Raw genomic sequence first — 19691 nt, forward strand, 5'->3', positions numbered from 1 at the left:
AAAAAAAAAAACAACAGAATTGATAACCTTCTTCTTTTTAAGTCGGTCGAAAGACAACAATGATGATGTTTACAAGTATGATCTATTAGCCAAATGAAACCACAGAAGAGGAAAATATACGCATGATTTCTAGACGAGGATGGATGAAAGAAGAATTACGAAAGAGCTTTATCGAGCAAGAATGAATGGAGATGTCGGTAGGGGCCGCCCTAGGCGGACGTATGTCGACCAAATAGGCGACGTGCTGAAGAAGGGCCAAATTAAAAGTACCCGTAACCGGCGAGCGTGTATGAAAAGATTGATGAATGTGGAGGAAGCGAAAGAGGTTTGTTTGAATCGAAGCATTTGGCGTTCCATTGTTTCTGCCTACCCTAATGGAAGACAGGTGAGATGGATATGTATGTATGTATGTATGATTTCTAGACGAAAAGATGTTGCATATGATATCCAACCAAAACTAAATAGTAAAACATGGCGCCAAATTTCAAGCGGTTAAATTGTATAATAAATTACCCAATGCGTTTAAAACTATCGAAGATTAGAGAATTTTGACATTAAAACTTTATACTCTTTTGTTGGAAAGGTGCATAAGTTGATTGCTTGGGTACCTCTGTTCCATTCGTGTTTCAACCGTAAAGCAGTTGTGTTTGCATGGCTGTGTTTGGGTTTGAAGGGTGGGATATAGCGTGAATTTACTTGGTACGGAGGAATAACACCTGAGTCCTCAGGAATGGCAACACATGGGGGGTATCATGGGCGAAACAGTATACTCTGTTATGTCCATGATACTGCTCATGATACTGCTCATGTCTATAGGCGACGGTTACCACTTTCCATGAGGTGGGCCGTCAGCTTGTTTGCCATTCTAAGTTGTATAAAAAAAAAGGTGCATCTACTCAATTAACCAATTTTAAAATACTCTTTTAATACTTTATGCCTTACTAATGACATTTGTAAATTAATTGTAATGTAATTTTCGGTTAATTTGTTGCTTCATTTTTTTTTTGTTTTGTTTTGTTATTATTTTATGATATCTTCTTGTTATTTATAGAAAATATTCAACAAAATCTAGTATTGTAGCGAATAAATAAATTGAATTGAATTGATCAATCTAAAAAAGAATCATGAGTTTACAATTGACAATAATATTCTATCAATACAAATTTAAATCGTATTACAAATATAATCGTTGCTAATCATGGCTTACCGTTGCCATTTTATTATTCTCAAACACACGAAGGTTTTCCTAAATTTATGTCACCAAATACGAGCGCTGGGACACACACGTAAAAACATAAAATACCATAAAACAACCCAAGTCTGACGAGCTCCATACACGAGGGGTCTGAAGTGCTATAAAAAATCATGGGGCCTGAAGTAAGTTTCAATTTACATACAGTGCTCAACAGAATGGATAATATGGATGTATGATCCAATAGGATGGCAGGTTTACGGTGAAAATAAAACATGCAATGTATTTTATTAACCGACTTTAAAAAGGAGGCTGTCATATAAACTGTATTTTTATATATTCCATATCTGCCGTTAACTGTACACTGCTTAATATAGGTCACTCCCATAGTTTTGCCAAAAGTTGCCAAAAATTTTCAAGTTACCTGACTCGCTTTTTTTGTCAGCGTCCTATATACTTACGCACACAATGTACCTATCTTGACGTACCTATATTTAAATATTTAATACTTAAAATGAATTTTTTCGCATTTTTTTTTATACAACTTAGAATGGCAAACAAGCTGACGGCCCACCTGATGGAAAGTGGTAACTGTCGCCTATAGACATGAGCAGTACCATGGACATAACAGAGTATACTGTTTCACCCATGATATCCCCATGCGTTGCCATTCCTGAGGACTCAGATGTTATTCCTCTGTACCCAGTAAATTCACGTCATATCCCACCCTTCAAACCGAAACACAGCCATGCAAACACAACTGCTTCACGGTTGAAACACGAATGGGACAGAGGTGCCCAAGCAATCGACTTTGGTACAAAGTCTCCCTTTGGTAAAAATTGAAAAGGTGCAGAATTCATAGGACAAAATAAATATAGAAGTTATAAAGGAAACTTGATAGCTATTTATCACGCAAAATTGTATGAAATATTTGACCCGCTTTTCTCCAAGTATTTGTATGGAGACACTCTATATAATGTATGGAGAGGTCTTAATACACGGTACATCAATAGATGCCAAAACAATAGTTTTTAGAAAATTTCACTGTACGTGTATTTGTTCCGGCATTACGTAGAAACTGTTGCACCCAATTCTATGCGGTCATAGTTCTATTCCTGAAGGTTCAACTTAAAATCCGGTGTATATTTCATCTCGATACGTCATCTAAAAGTGGCCTATGTCATTGTTTCTCCTACATCTGAAATCCACGCGTATGAAGGCAAAAAGCCAGTATTCAAAAATTTACTCGTATTTTATTTAATAAAACCAAAAATCGATTTTAATACATTATTCCATTTACATCCCAAAAAAAAAAAACTCATTATAGCATTTTATCTATTTACGAAATAAATAGATAAGACGCTACCTAATTAACTCAATCGGTTAATTACTTTAAGAAAGTTACAAAGAGCTTCAAATTTAACTTCCGCAGACGTGAAGCGACCTCAAAGAATAAAGGAGAAAAAAAAAATTAGAATTAACAGACAGCCAGTATTTTTAAATTTCTTTAGGTTATTTTTAATTTAAATAAACATATTCGCAATAAGATGACCGTTTCTTTTAGAATAGAATAAAATTAATTTGTAATTTGAATAAATTCGTTTTTTATTAGATAGATAGAAGATAAGGTGAAGCTGGCATCCAAAAAACTCGGTGTGCTCAATTTTCATTACTTCACGCCGGATCAGCGATTTTTTACAAATCGCAAATCCGGCCCCATATGGAGTATTGCTGTCACTTATGGGCGGGAGCATAGATACCAGCTTGAACCCTTCGACTCAGTGCAACGACGAGCTATGAGAATTGTCGATGATCCCATGCTTGCAAGCGGTATCGAACCCTTAAGTCTTAGGAGAGATTTTGCCTCACTCTGCGTGTTCTACCGCTTATACAACGGATTGTGCTCAGAGGAATTATTCAATATGATGCCTGCGGCCACTTTCTATCATCGTACGGCTCGCCATCGACAGGGAGTTGTCATACCTTACAGCCTAAATGGTCGCGTACAACGCGGTTTCAGAGATGCTTTCTCCCACGAACACTCAGGTTATGGAATGAGCTCCCTGCCGAGGTTTTCCCGAGAGACTACAGCATGGGGTTCTTCAAAAGGGGGGTAAAGAGGTTTCTTCAGGGTCGGCAACGCGCGCGTAATACCTCTGGTATTGCAGGCGTTCATAGGCTACGGTAACCGCTTACCATCAGGTGGGCCGTATGCTTGTTTGCCACCTCAGTGGTAAAAAAAAAAAAAAAAGATAGATTGGTAAAAATTAATTTAATTTTCCACTTGTCATTTTTTATGATTCTATCTTTCGTCCAATATGTTATACTGTCTACAATTACCAGAGGGAGACTTTGTACAAAAGTCGCTTGCTTGGCCACCTCTGTCCCATTCGTGTTTCTACCGTGAAGCAATTGTGTTTGCATGGCTGTGTTTCGGTTTGAAGGGTGGGATATGGCGTGAATTTACTGGGTACAGAGGAATAACACCTGAGTCCTCAGGAATGGCAACGAATGGGGAGTATCATTGGTGAAACAGTATACTCTGTTATGTCCATTATACTGCTCATGTCTATAGGCGACGGTTACTACTTTCCATCAGGTGGGCCGTCAGCTTGTTTGCCATTCTAAGTTGTATAAAAAAATAGAATTGAGAACCTCTTTTCTATTGAAATCGGTTAAAAAATAAACAAAATATCTTGAAATCTTTAACGTTTGATCTAATCCAGCCTTTCCCAAAGTAGGCGGTAAGAGACCCAGAAAAAAATGGGGGCATTGTGCAGAGGCTTGGGGGGTGATTCGTTGATCTTTAAGTAATAGTAGTTTTTAAGTAGGTGAAAAAATGGGGGCGCTAAATAATAATTTATTCACAAAGTGGCAGTAGACAAAATAGGTATGGGAACCCCTGATCTAAACGAAGCTTTATACAGAATTTTACGCGGTATAATTCAACATATGTGTAAAATTGTTATGTCTGTTTGCACGGATAACTTGTAACAAAGAGTGTTGAAAATAAAAAACGCGGCATACCGTAAAATGACTGTGTATTGTTTCTCTGTCCCTTTTTTTTTGTATTTCTGTTATGTATTTCCATTATATACCATTGAATCTGAGGGCCTACCATGAAATGTTTTCCGAAATTTCGGAGACAAACGAAATACAAATTTGATGTTAAAATTACATAATTTATGCCGTTTGGAGATATTAAAAATGTAAAAATATTGTTTCTTTGGACTTTTATGATAGAATGTATGATAAACTCCATTTATTGGTCCGATTTTGGTATGAACAAAAACACGAAATTGAGTCCGAAATTTCGGAATTTCATTTCATGGTAGACCCGCTGCTTACAAGTATATTTGTTACTAGCGGCCCGTCCCGGCTTCGCAGAGGTGGACATTTTTATAACATTTTAAAAAGTGATTATTGTGACATAACGATCATAGTTGGACATATAGTATCAGGAAGTTTTTTATAGTTATTGATATTTTCTTCAATATTGTAGAACATACTTTTGTTCTATCACCAATAGTTTCCGTAGCGCACGCGACGAAAGATATTTTACAGCGTTTTTTTACACCTTGAGTTTTGTTACTAAAGTTTTAGTGAGGATCCCTAATCTTTTCTAGTAATAAATATAGCCTATGTTACTCGGGGTGAATGTAGCTTTCTAATGGTGAAAGGATTTTTTAAATCGCCAAAGTAGTTTTTGAGTTTATTCATTACAAACATACATACAAAAATACAAATCTTTCTTCTTTATAATATTAGTGTAGATTGGTCCGCAAAAAAACAGCTGCTTCTGTCGCAATAAAATTAATCATCATCATCATCACCATTTCAGGCATTATCCGTCCACTGCTGGACATAAGCCTCCCCCATAGACTGCCATTAAGAACGGTCCTGAGCTACCTGCATACACTGACTCCTAGTAAAGCATTTCAGGTCGTCACTCCATCTAGTGGGTGGTTGTGCTTTACTGCGTTTACCCGTACGTAGTCGCCACTCAAGAATCTTTCTTGCCCATCGGTTGTCGGTTCTTCGAGCTATGTGACCAGCCCATCATCATCATATCAGCCTTTAACTGTCCAAAGCTAAACATAAGCTTCCTCTTGGGGGGTTTTCACCAGTAGTTGCCACGCTTGATAGGCGGGTTGGCAACTGCAGTTAGGATTTGTTCATATTTTAAGAGAGACATTACTGCCTATTCCTCGACCTTTAAGTTACTTTAGTGGCCTCTCATGACACCCAATGGAAAGGAAAGATATGCCCTATTCTATGCCGGGACCACACGGTGAGACGAAACCAATACTGACTGTTAATTTACGTGTTCTTGACAACCGACTTCAAAAGAAAGATATTGTCATCTCCATTAAGTTGAATTTTGTATGTTTACCTCATACCTCATAACCTTTTACCTCATAACTCCGTCAGTTGTAAAACAGATTTTGAAAATTCTTTTTTATCCAAAAGGATATACTTACAGATTGGTGCCAGAGAAATTTTATCAAATTCGATTCATTAGTTTTGTTTTTAAATGAAAATAACTGTTTTTGCCACAACTAAAGTAATTTTTTTTGTGGTGATCCTAAAATCCGAACTATTTTGTCTCAAATTACATTTTTATTTATATACCCCATACAAGTCATACAAACAGTTCATTGCCATCTCATATATTGTAAATGGAGTTCCCGTTAATGTTTTCGATACATAAATCAGGATTCGAACTCTTGGCTGGCCACCAAAACATTCGAGAAGGTGCACCGTCTTAGTAAATAGCTGGCCATTAATAAAGTCTACTTTGAAAGAGATTTACGTATATTTAGCTAGCGGTATTTTTTAAAAAATAAAAAAAATTATAATTTATTTTTTATTACTAGATTCAATATTTTAAGGTTTCCCCAAGTGACTACAGAATAGGGTTCTTCAAAAGGGAGGTAAAGAGGTTTCTTTAGGATCGGCAACGCGCGCGTAATACCCCTGGTATTACAGGCGTTCATAGGCTACGGTAACCGCTTACCATCAAGTGGGCCATATGCTTGTTTGCTACCACAGTAGTATAGAAAAAAATAAAAAAAATACCAGAGAAACCTTTTCAGAGTACTGAGTACTTCTATCCCATAGTATCTCCAAGTCATACATCTCTGACTTCATCCACTTTCATACCTCGCCTTTTTTTTTTTTCGCAAACAAGCTGTCGGCCCACCTGATGGAAAGTGGTAATCGTCGCCTATACACATGAGCAGTACCATGGACATAACAGAGTATACTGTTTCGCCCATGATACCTCCCATGCGTTGCCATTCCTGAGGACTCAGGTGTTATTCCTCTGTACCCAGTAAATTCACGCCATATCCCACCCTTCAAACCGAAACACAGCCATGCAAACACAACTGCTTCACGGTTGAAACACGAATGAAACCTCATTCACGTACGGCGTTTCCGGAGACTTGACTTCTCTCTCAGATAGAACACGGTCTACCTAATCATAACAGGTTAATCTAGATCTAGTTCAGTGCCTACATCAATACGTATAAACATAACATTTATACGCACGAATCGCTTTGCATCTTACTTCATCGTGCATACGGCCAAGGAGTGGAACTCTCTTTCTACTTATGTTTTTCCAATAAAATATAATCTACTCCAATTTAAGGCAAACGTAAATAGGCTATTCGTGGTCCTGCGAGCCCCATCTTAGACCACATTATGACTTTCCATCAGGTGAAATCGTGATGGACCGCGGGACCCTTCAATTTCCCATTATAGTTTAGTAAATATGTTATTTTTTTTATAACACAGGGTACAAACTGGCTCACCTGATGGTAAGTGACTACCGCCGCCCAAATTTTTGCCCACTGCAGAATATATGTAGGTCTCCATCAATTAGAAAGTTTTATCAATAGTTGCCACTTTTGACAAGCGGGTTGGCATCTGCGTTAGGTTTTTGGTGATATTTTAAGAAGTACGCTACTGCCCATCCATCCATTATTAAATTCCCCTACTCGCCTCTTACGACACTCACGAGAAAGGAAGGGTTGGCCAATTCTATGCTAGGGCCATACGGTACAATTTTCCTTACTAACCATTAACAACCGACCGCCATTCGATCCACGCACGTTTTTACGACACATGTTCAACTCTAAACGATGCCTCGTTTCAAGTAAATTAATAGATCGCTACTCGGTGCCTAGTGTTAAAATGTAAACATAATTATCTAACCCAAAAGAATTGTAAAAAGGTAAGAAGGAATAATTAGAAAGGGGTATTTTACTTTTGTCCCGGCGCGGTCACGTCGTCGAGCCGGTTTACACGAGTTTATTATATTTATATTTTGAACAGCTCGCAAAGCGTGTAAGGAAGATTCCCGCACGTGATGTTTTTGCATAGCACTGACCGGAATATGTAATTACGCGGCGGAATTCCGCAAACCGTTCGTACAGAAATCGGGGCGAGACGGTTATGTTACTTGGAACAATATGAAGCCATATATCGTAATAGTTGGTGTAAAAACTCGAAAGGGTTACGTTCGTATAGGTATTTGGAAGATGAGGGGTATTGTGGGTGTCACAGTGTACTTTGAAGTGCTATTCACGACTGTACGCGACGATCACTACTTTCAATCAGATGGGCCGTCAGCTTGTTTGCCATTCTAAGTTGTATATAAAAAATATAGTACATTACTGCAACGGCCAGCAACTGAGGCATTGATGGACGAACGTGCAAATGTGAGCCGAGGCGTAGCCGAGGCACACATACGTGAGTCCATCAATGCCTAGTTGTGGCCAAGGCTTGTATAGTACTTTTCTCAAACAATGCGCGGAAATCAAAAACACATTTTTACTTTATAAGTTCAATAACAAATAACGATCAATAATAATATTTCACGCGCCAAAATGTTCCTTTGTTTTTTTTCAATGAACAGCTTTCTATTTGCAAGCCAGTTCGAAATTTAAATAAAACTTTTTATTAGTTACCACTTTAGTAGCCATGTTTCGAAGTAAAATCCTTTCTCCTTCCTTGAAGATCATTCCATTTTTAAATTACAGGACAGGTATGAGTTTACATAGTACTTTATCTGACCGCAAAACACGACAGCATGTATCTGTCCAGTACGGCAATTTTGATTTATCTCGAAGAAGATTGTCAAAATAATGCTCACATTTCCAAGCACGTTTGAGAAAAGATAATTTTTATGCTTCCTTTTAGTTTATAATTTACCTTAGAATGGAAAAGTTTATTGGGTAAGTACATATGTATCTGGAAGAGAAATTGCGTGTAATATTACCTCTTTAGGGCCCGTACTTTATATTTTGGGGCACACGCGTTGGTGTAGGAGGATAAACTGTCCTTTTTATTGGTATCCACACGCCGTGACTGTAAATACAGGACGCTCTTTATCCGTATCTGTCTTGGTGAAATATACGTGTCATTAAACAAAGTCGATTACAACCTGTTTTTAGTTTTGCTTAAGGGAGACTTGTACGAACCCTGTACTTTTTTTTTTTATTATATACGTAATTGTTTTTTTGAGAAACGTTTCCATAATTATTTATGCTCGCTCTTTTTTAAAGTTCGCTGGTAATTCCTATCAATGATAAGCATTTTAAGATGGTTATATTATATACTAGCGACCCGACCCGGCTTCGCACAAGTAGACAGTATTTTACAAAAATCAATACATATAATAAAAAAGTTTCAGCTAATTCAACTTTTATCAGAGGGAGACTGTACAAAAGTCGATTGCTTGGGTACCTCTGTCCCATTCGTGTTTGCATAGCTGTGTTTCGGTTTGAAGGGTGGGATATGGCATGAATTTACTGAGTACAGAGGAATAACGTCTGAGTCCTCAGGAATGGCAACGCATGGGGGGTATCATGGGCGAAACAGTATACTCTGTTATGTCCATGGTACTGCTCATGTCTATAGGCGACGGTTACCACTTTCCATCAGGTGGGCCGTCAGCTTGTTTGCCAATCTAAGTTGTATAAAAAAAAACTGATCAGTTATTTTATAGAATTTTATATGAGATTCATTACATTGATATAACTTTTTTTTAATTTGTGAACCGATTGAAATAAAACAAACACTAAATAATAAGTGGAGCAAACTGCAATTAATTAATTAATTAGCGTGCACAAACGTACAAACAGACAAAAATTCTAAAGATCATTGTATTGGGTTCTATTGCCTATCTATAATATTTATAAGGCCCGTTACGATTTATATTATATATATATATATATATATATATATATATATATATATATATATATATATATATATATATATATATATATATATATATATGTATATATATAATATATGATGGTAAGTGGTTACCGTAGCCTATGAACACCTGCAATACCAGGGGTATTACGCGCGCGTTGCCGACCCTGAAGAATACCTATATACCCCCTAATGTTTATATATATATATATATATATATAGACAGCGACCAGTTATTTTATATATATATATATATATATATATATATATATATATATATATATATATATATATATATATATATATAAACAAAAAACAAATTTTGTTGCAGGAGCACGGAGGCTGGTCACAGTGGAGCGATTGGTCGCTGTGCTCGCGAACGTGCGACGGAGGTGTCTCCAGACAGCTTCGAACGTGTTCCTCCCCCTCTGGATGTAGGGGGGAGCCCGTTAGATACAAGATATGCAATATGCAGGCAAGTCTTCTATTTCAGATATATAAAAAAAACAAAATTAATAATTATATATATATATTGTATATATATATATATATATATATATATATAAAAATATATAAAGAGGTAACCGTCACCCATATATCAACTGCGCTATGGATGTCACAGAATACACTGCGACGCCTCATACGTTACCACATTTGAGGACTAATGTGTTATGTCATATGAATTGCATTACATAAACATAACCATAACAAATTTATTCTTATGTAAAGTAACCAGAGGGAGACTTTGTACAAAAGTCGATTGCTTGGGTACCTCTGTCCCATTCGTGTTTCTACCGTGAAGCAGTTGTGTTTGCATGGCTGTGTTTCGGTTTGAAGGGTGGGATATGGCGTGAATTTACTGGGTACAGAGGAATAACATCTGAGCCCTCAGGAAAGGCAACGCATGGGGGGGTATCATGGGCGAAACAGTGTACTTTGTTATGTCCATGGTACTGATCATGTCTATAGGCGACGGTTATCACTTTCCATTAGGAGGGCCGTAAGCTTGTTTGCCATTCTAAGTTGTATAAAAAAAAAACATATTTTAGATTTTTTTTTTTGGTGTTCTTAATTTATGCTAAATACGTACACTAAAGTCTGACCAATTGCATTCACTTAAAACTAACTTCACTTTAACATATAAAACATATTTAGGACTTGCTATGTTCATATCTGCTTCGAGCTTATATTTTGTAAGTGAATATCTTACTTGTCTATCTCACTGTAATATTTTTTTTTGTAATGGATGGTAATGGAATGGTAACCCCACCCGCGCTATCGGTATACACCGGCGGGGCATCAGTGAAGGATGATAGGTAAGGATGAAGCAAGTCAGTTAGCCCATTGTGACAAATTCAATAAGAATTGTCCACAATGGTTTCCAGGGGGATTATATTTTTTCTTTTTTACATTACGAATCTGTACTATATTAATATATACTTCATCATCATCATCATCACCATCATAATAGCCTTTAATTGCTCAATGCTAAACATAAACCACCCCTTAGAGGGAGTTTTGCCAGTAATTGCCACGCTTGGCAGACGGATTGCCAAACACAGTTAGGCTTCGAAGATGTTTTAAGAGGGCCGCTGCTATCTATCTCTTGCCCTTCCTTAGTCTGCTCTTACGACACCGCAGAAAATTGGAAAAACCTTTGTTATACTCTCTCTCTTTGTTATATTTTGGTGTTCTTTGTGATACTCGTATTATGGTTCTTTCAAATTTTATGCAGTTTACTCACAGATGTTTTTGTGATAGCACATCTCCTTCTTATTTTGTCCTCACACCCTCCAGTATTTGTGATCGTGGAACCAAAGTTATACGTAACTCGTAACAAGTTCACAGTTGCCAATTATTATTTTTTTTAATGGGTGAAAATTGCATGGTAATCCCACCCGCGCTATTGGTATACACCAACGAGGCACCAGTGGAAGATGATAGGTGAGAATGAATGCAGGTCAGTTAGCCCACCGTGATGAATTCGGCAAGAATTAACCAGGATGGTTTCCAAGGGGAACTGGTGCCCCGCCAGTGTATGCTGATTGCGCAGACGGGGTTGTCACACCATTGTCACCCATTAAATAAAAACCCGCCATGATTACACAAGAGGTATACAAATAGGTATACATACAGATAGATCCTAACTTAGCACATAGTACATTTTACGTACTGACTCCCGTGAGTAAAGCCACGAAATACAGCCAGTTAGTTATAAACATTCTATCGAGACAGTTAAAATGAAACTAGCTACATTTACATTAGGGGCCGACTGTCGTTCGACATTTATTAGGAATATCCCAGCTCTAGTATGCAAACAAACAACATTACACTATGTTGCAGGATGCAATAAAACTGTCGCTGTAATTGGCCCCGTTTGTACACTGCGGGACAGACTGTTGTATACAGTGGTTGTATAAAAAAAAATTATATGGAAAACAGAAAAAATATTCTATTATGTAATCGTTCATGCCATATTTGCAATACCCCATAAAAGGATACAAAGTTGACTCTAATGTAAATTAAAAACACTTATTTAACAACTTAAATCTATTTCTGGATATTTTCACAATACATTAAATTAAATATAAAGATTAAATAGAGTTTAAAGATAAGACTGTCCATTACCTCCACTTTATTTTCCACTGTCTGTGTAAATAAAAATATAAAACTATTAATTGGCAGAGATGGGATTTTTTTTTTAATCTTAAAAGCCTGATTAAGCGTTTTATGCAAATAGAAAAAATTATTTAAACATGTCTGCATTGTCAAAAGTTTTATCAGTACACATACAACCCGCCACAAACTAAAGTTTCATCCCAATCATCTGGACGAGTGGCGGTCTTCCACCGTGCGTTTTTCAAGGCACTTTCTTCCACGCACAACCATTCTTTGGAATCAACTTCCAGCAGCAGTATTTCCGAACCGATACGACAACATAACCTTCAAGAAAAGAGTATATTCCTTTTTAAAAGGCCGGCAGCACACCTGCAATGCCGCTGGTGTTGTGGGTGATCATGGGCGGCGGTAGTCACTTACCATCAGGTGAGCCGCATGCTCGTTTGCCCCCTGTGTTGTAAAAAAAAAAAAAAAAAAAAAAAAAAAAAAAAAAAAAAAAAAAAAAAAAAAAAAAAAAAAAAAAAAACATTATATTCTATTGAACAAATAATCGAACCGAGTTATGTGTATTTTTATCGATAATACTCGAGTAAGTTCGGGAACATGTGGGAGCGACACATGTTTGTTATAAAAAATACAGTGGTAAGGTTGTCCTCGGTCACGTTGGATAGAAAAGTGTTCAGTAAAATGTTTACATATCAATTATTACATTCGCCATAGCATAAATCGACAAACACTATATTCAAAAGAATAATACAAAAAGCATAATCCTTTTTAAAAGGCCGGCAGCACACCCGCAATGCCGTAGGTGTTGTGGGTGACCATGGGCGGCGGTAGTCACTTACCATTAGGTGAGCCGCATGCTCGTTTTGTAAAAAAAAATACCACTGACTTTAATGAAAACTTGACTTTTTATTTTAATGAAAACTTTCACGCATCTCTTAACTTAATTTAAGTTTTTACTTAATACGCCTTGACATCTTAAGAAAAAAAAAAGTGTTTTCATATTTTTTCCAAATACATTTAAAACCATTATTCCATTATATAAAACACTGAATGGCTTTTAAAACTTTTTTATTACTATCGTGTCTAACGTCCACCAATTTATAAAATATTATGAACTAAATCTAAAGTTTACCGTCGCGGCTAACAATTTGTCCCGAAGTGTACGATGTAGTTGAAAGTGACCTAAAGTCTAGTGAGTCTCGAGTTTATTGAATAAACTCAGTCACAGCTTAGTCTGTTCTATAGACAGACATACAGGGAACTAATCTTTCTAACCTACTTCGAATTTAAAGTCGATTGCTTGGGTACCTCTGTCCCATTGGTGTTTCTACCGTGAAGCAGTTGTGTTTGCATGGCTGTGTTTCGGTTTGAAGGGTGGGATATGGCAATGAATTTACAGGGTGCAGGGGTATAACATCCGAGTCCTCAGGAATGGCAACACATGGGGGGTATCATGGGCGAAACAGTATACTCTGTTATGTGCATGGTACTGCTCATGTCTATAGGCGACGGTTACCACTTTCCATCAGGTGGGCCGTCAGCTTGTTTGCCATTCGAAGTTGTATAAAAAAAGAACTTCGAAAATAGAAGTATCTCAACATGTCTGTTTTTCTTGTGTATTCATGTTTAGCAATTTAGCAATATTTTGACTAATTTAGATCCGAAGCTGATGATGTTTTTTGCAAAAAATAAGATATTTTATTATTATTATTATTTCAGCCGTTAACTGTCCACTGCTGGACATAGGCCTTCCCTATAAGGGGAGTTTTGCCAGTAGCTGCCACGCTTGGCAGGCGAGTTGGCAACCGTGTTTTTTAGGCTTTTGTCAGGCTTTTACAGATGTTTTAAGAGGGACGCTGCTGCCCATCCCTCGCCTTCACTTAGTCGCTTCTTACAACACTTACGGGAAAGGAAGAAGTGGCCCATTCTATTCTAGGTCACACACGGCGACAATAAGATATATTTTCATGTTAACTCAGTGTAAATTTTCATTATTAATTTTGTCACAATTAGAGTTTTTTTGAGAAACAAAATTTTAAATACTTTATGGAGTTATGGGGTAACATAAAAACAAACATAAAAAACCGAACTCAGAACATTCTTCTTTTTGTTTGAAATATATCCAATAACATGTGTAGATTCATAATTTTACATACCAATAGAAATTTCGTATATATATTTTCAATATTTGCAACAGTACCTATATCGGGTTACATTCGTACTATTGTTATTTCTCTGTGGAGGCAAACGCAACAAACCGACAGCCCGACAATCCAATTTGCCTCACAGAATTACTGGTCGGTATAACTATAAGGTATAAGACAAGTTCAATACAAGTTTACAATTCGCGGCAACTTGGGAACTTGTTTTATTGAAAATCACCTTGTTATAGTTGTATTTTAGTTTCGCCGGTTTGTCGCGGTAAACTAAAGCTGCATTCACACTATAATGCCGGCCTCGGTCCGTTCTCGTCTCGATCCGTTTTCGGTCCGTTTTCGGTATGATCATCTTAGTCCCATTCGTGTTTCAACTATGAAGCAGTTGTGTTTGCATCGCTGTGTTTCGGTTTGAAGGATGGGATATAGCAGTGAATTTACAAGATACAGAGAAATAACACCCAAGTCCTCAGGAATGGCAACGCATGGGGAGTATCATGAGCGAAACAGTATACTCTGTTATATTTATGGTACTGTTCATGTCTATAGGCGACGGTTACCACTTTCCATCAGGTAGGCCGTCAGCTTGTTTGCCATTCTAAGTTGTAAAAAAGGTAGATTTAAAAGAAAAAGTAGATTTAGATTTTGAAGACCAATCAAAATTGGTAGCATTGTTTCTTATGTAATAATGTTTGGCCAAACCGAGATAGGACTTAGAACGGAACGCGAGTGGGGCGAGACCGGCACTCTAGTGTAGTTCCGGCCTAATGGTGTATTGACCTAGTGATACACTATTCCATTCCCGTGATGGTTGGATGGTCCCTGATGTAATTAGAACTAGAGTAATAGACACAAAACATTGTTCATTTAAATTTCATGTTCTGGTGATGGTATCTCCTTACTAATATTATAAACATTTGTTTCTTTACCTCTTAACCGATCACTATGAAATTTTCTTACACTATATAGATAGAGCGTCTCAATGCAAATGCTTCGAGAAAAGTGGCTCAACTTTTTCATACCATTTTGCGTGATAAATAGTTATGAGTGTGTCCTTTATAACTTCTATATTCATTTTGTTTTATAATTTTTTAATCTTTTTAAAGCATAATACCTCATTTTATTAATTGGTACACGAATAAAAAAACGAGTCAGCCAATTTGACAATTAACTGATAAAAAATTGGCCCGTTTTTGTGGCTTATATAACCTAAGGAAATTTGATATACAGACAAAGTTGGCCCGTTTTTTAAACTCGATGCTCTATCTATATAACCTAAGGCAATTTGATATACAGACAAAGTTGGCCCGTTTTTTAAACTCGATGCTCTATCTATATAACCAAAGGAAATTTGATATACAGACAAAGTTGGCCCGTTTTTTAAACTCGATACTCTATCTATATAACCTAAGGCAATTTGATATACAGAGAAAGTTGGCCCGTTTTTTAAACTCGATACTCTATCTATATAACCAAAGGAAATTTGATATACAGACAAAGTTGGCCCGTTTTTTAAACTCAATGCTCTATCTATATAACCAAAGGAAATTTGATATACAGACAAAGTTGGCCCGTTTTTTAAACTCGATTCTCTATCTATATAACCTAAGGAAATTTGATATACAGACAAAGTTGGCCCGTTTTTTAAACTCGATGCTCTATCTATATAATTTAAGGCAATTTGATATACAGACAAAGTTGGCCCGTTTTTTAAACTCGATTCTCTATCTATATAACCTAAGGAAATTTGATATACAGACACCCATATAGGGTTGAAGAAGGACATTGCCTGTTCTTTATCCCGGTCAGTGAACATATCCCGGTCACGCGAAAGAAGCTAATTTAAAAGGGTTAGGCCAAGTCCCAATGGTATAGATAACCAAGTACCAAAACCTTTTATCCTTGCATACGTCTCCTGCTTCGTCATTTTCCAACCAACTTCAAAAGAAGGAGGTTATCAGTTCAGTTGTATTTTTATGCTTATTACTTTATAACTCCGTTACATAACTATCGGTTGTATCTGATCCTCAATATATTTTACTTACGTGTGTACATACACACACACACACACACACACACACACACACACACACACACACACACACACACACACACACACACACACACATATATATATATATATATATATATATATATATATATATATATATATATATATATATATATATATGTCAAATATAGACACAAATGAAAATTTCTGTCTTTTTTTTAATTAGTATATTTGAGAAATAATTCTTGTAAGAAGCAATTTACAGTGGTACCCTGCACTTTGGTTATGTTTTGTTAAGAGAGGGACTGGCTGAAAGCCAGCGCTGTGCAGCTGTTCACATTGCGCTGGGACACTCACAGCGTCAGCTGAGTCGGTCCCTTTTGCCTAGTATGGGACACTTTTTGTATATGTTATTTATATTTTATATTGTAATTGTATTTTTACTGGCAATAAATGTTTCTATTCTATTCTATTCTACTTGTGAAATGATTCGGATTTTTTTTTTTATTTCAAAGGATATATTCACAGATTGGTTTCATAAGAAAATTGTGTCAAAATCGATTTAATAGTTCAGTTTTTAAATAATATTAACTGGTTTTGACACAACAAGAGTCAGTTTTTTGTAGGACATAATCGTTAATTATAATTCTCTAACTCTTGACTCCTCCTTCAGGTAGAAAACGGTGTATCTGGTGATAATAAGTCAATCTAAGTCCTCAACAGAACCTGGCTTCAATTCACTTGTGTTTACAATCAGGCACGACATGTGGCTTCAGGGATTGCATCTCTATACATTCCTATTGTACTACTAAATGTACTTTGGAGGGGGGAGAAAGGATTGTTGGTAATGGGAATTGCTTCTTTGCTAGCAATACACCCTATCAGGTTGACCTCCACACTGTTCCCCTTAGAAACCATCGTGCTCAGATCCAAGTGAATGCATCACGATGGGCTGACTTACCTGCCTTTTCATCCTCACCTGTCGTCCTTCACTAGTGCCCCGCCAGTTTACCGTTAGCGCAGGCAGGGATACCATACCATTATCATTTATAAAAAAAATGCTTTGGATGTCGAATGCTTTACTTTATAATAATATTCCATAGGACAGTATAATAGTATATATGAAAGTAACTAAAATAAACTAATCCGGCAGTCTTGATATTTTTTTTATACAACTTAGAATGGCAAACAAGCTGACGGCCCACCTGATGGAAAGTGATAACTATCTCCTATAGACATGGGCAATACCATGGACATAACAGAGTATACTGTTTCGCCCATGATACCCCCCATGTGTGGCCATTCCTGAGGACTCAGGTGTTATTCCTCTGTACCCAGTAAATTCACGCTATATCCCACCCTTCAAACCGAAACAAAGGTACCCAAGCAATCGACTTTTGTACAAAGACTCCCTCTGGTAAGTATACTGTTTATCCCTGCATGCAGCATACGCCGCAGAACTTAATTTAGTTACAAGGCTTAGAATGTGAGGACTCCACTGAGTTTTTTTATCAACAGTGATTTCAAGAAAGACAGTCATCATCATATCTTCGTATCAGCCTTTAACTGTCCACTGCTGAACATAAGCCTCCCCCTTTGAGGGGATTTGCCGATAGTTACCACGCTTGGCAGACGGATTGGCAACTGTGGTTAGGCTTTAGAGATATTTTAATAGGGACGCTGCTGCCCATCCTTCGCCCTTCCTTACACGCCTACATCGGACCACACGAATACCGTAAGAAAGACAGTATAATGTATAAAACCTTAAATTTCGTTTGTTATTTAATTTTATGGAAAAATTAGAATTGTGATTGAAAAAAAGAAACAGAAAAAGTTACCTATGGTGTTCTTGAGAATCGATAGTAGTGCCCATGCAAATGTAAAATTGTATTGTACATAATAATTTGAAATAGAGTAACTATTGAATTTCTTGCATGTTCTTCTCAATAGATAACAACATTCCGAACTCAACTGTATAATCATAAAAAAAATAACGATTTAAAATATCTTGTAAACAATATTTTTAAAATAAAAATTATTTATTCTATTCTATTCTATTCTATTCTATAAGAAAATATTTTCCCTTATGAAACATATAATATCGTTCGAAAATATCGTACTCTCATAAAACACTCAGACAAATCTAATTTCGCAATATCACAATAAAACGAATTCGCTCTATAAAATTGGCGAGCCTTAAAAAATCTGCAGAATAAAAATCAAACAAAAATATCACGCACCAAACGCGCAAAAACAAAACAACGCCCAATCAGATTTAAAAACGTCGGCAGTCAATAAAGCGAAGGCAAATAACATTATCTTATTGTCATTCACTCTGCGATCTCCATCCCCCGTCCGCCCGAACACCCTAATCCCCCCTATCCCGCTGTTTGCGTTCGAAAGAACTTGGGAAGACGATTAAACTCATAAGTGCTTCGGACTATATTCATTTGAATATTAGTTTACGTAACATTAGGGTATTTTTTTATACTACTGTAGTGGCAAACAAGCATACGGTCTATCTGATGTTAAACGGGGTTAGCGTAGTCTATGGATGCCTGTAACACCAGGGGTATCACGCGCGCGTTGCTAACCCTTAAGAAACCTGCATCATCATCATCGTATTAGCTTTTAACTGTTCACTGCTGAACATAAGAGTCCTCTTAAGGAGTTATGCCAATAGTTGCCATGCTTAGCAGGCGAATCGGCAACCGCAGTTAAGCTTTGGAGATTTTTTAAGAAGGACGCTTCTGCCCATCCTTCGCCTTCCCTTAGTCGCCTCTTACGACACTTACGGGAAAGGAATGGATGGTCTATTCTATGCCGGGACCACACAAGAGTTTTAGAACCTAAGAAACCTTAATAAGCCCTTTTTGAAGAACCTCACATTGTAGTCTGTAGAGATATACAGAAAAAAAACTAAATATTTACATAATCAGGAACTAAAACACGAATCTGAATAAAAATACATGAATACTTTGTTAAAATATAAGCAACTTTATTTGTGAACACATACACACACACACACACGCACGCACGCATGCATGCACGCACGTATGCACGCACGCACGCACGCACGCACGCAAGCACGCACGCACGCACGCACGCACGCACGCACGCAAGCACGCACGCACGCACGCATGCACGCATGCACGCACGCATGCACACACTAATGAACTACAAGAAACCTTGTTTTTTATATCACTAAGATGGCAAAAAAGCATACGGCTAACCTGATCAGTTGAACGGTTTTGGAGATTAATATGAACAAATATTAAAATATGAGATTACACTTTGAAACTGGATTTCCAGTCCAAATCTTTTAACATTTAATAATTTCCTAGTAATACGTACCTAGAAATCGTTACTCGAAATTTAACAATTCAAAACATTTCTCTTGCCTTGTTATAACTTCTATAAATTTATTATGTAGCCTCTTTATGATGAAAGTACAAAAAGTTTTTAATTCTTTCGACACGAG

The 19691-nt window shown here is 36.9% G+C and overlaps 2 protein-coding genes across 7 annotated transcripts in view; one reads left to right on the forward strand and one right to left on the reverse strand.

Moving 5' to 3' along the window:
* The window catches only part of LOC113510427 (protein madd-4), a 496544-nt gene that overhangs the window by 367716 nt on the left and 109137 nt on the right, over positions 1–19691 (forward strand). For all 6 annotated transcript variants that reach the window (XM_052902081.1, XM_052902084.1, XM_052902085.1 and 3 more), the window contains one exon: positions 9750–9893. In XM_052902081.1, coding sequence (XP_052758041.1) covers positions 9750–9893 — 144 coding nt within the window. The remainder of the gene's footprint in view (positions 1–9749; positions 9894–19691) is intronic.
* Positions 1–19691, reverse strand: part of LOC113509261 (cilia- and flagella-associated protein 298-A) — a 45665-nt gene that overhangs the window by 15558 nt on the left and 10416 nt on the right. The window lies entirely within an intron of this gene.

Source organism: Galleria mellonella, unplaced genomic scaffold, assembly GCF_026898425.1.
Source record: "Galleria mellonella isolate WM207_F2 unplaced genomic scaffold, CSIRO_AGI_GalMel_v1 utg87, whole genome shotgun sequence".
In the NCBI taxonomy this organism is placed as follows: Eukaryota; Metazoa; Arthropoda; class Insecta; order Lepidoptera; family Pyralidae; genus Galleria; species Galleria mellonella.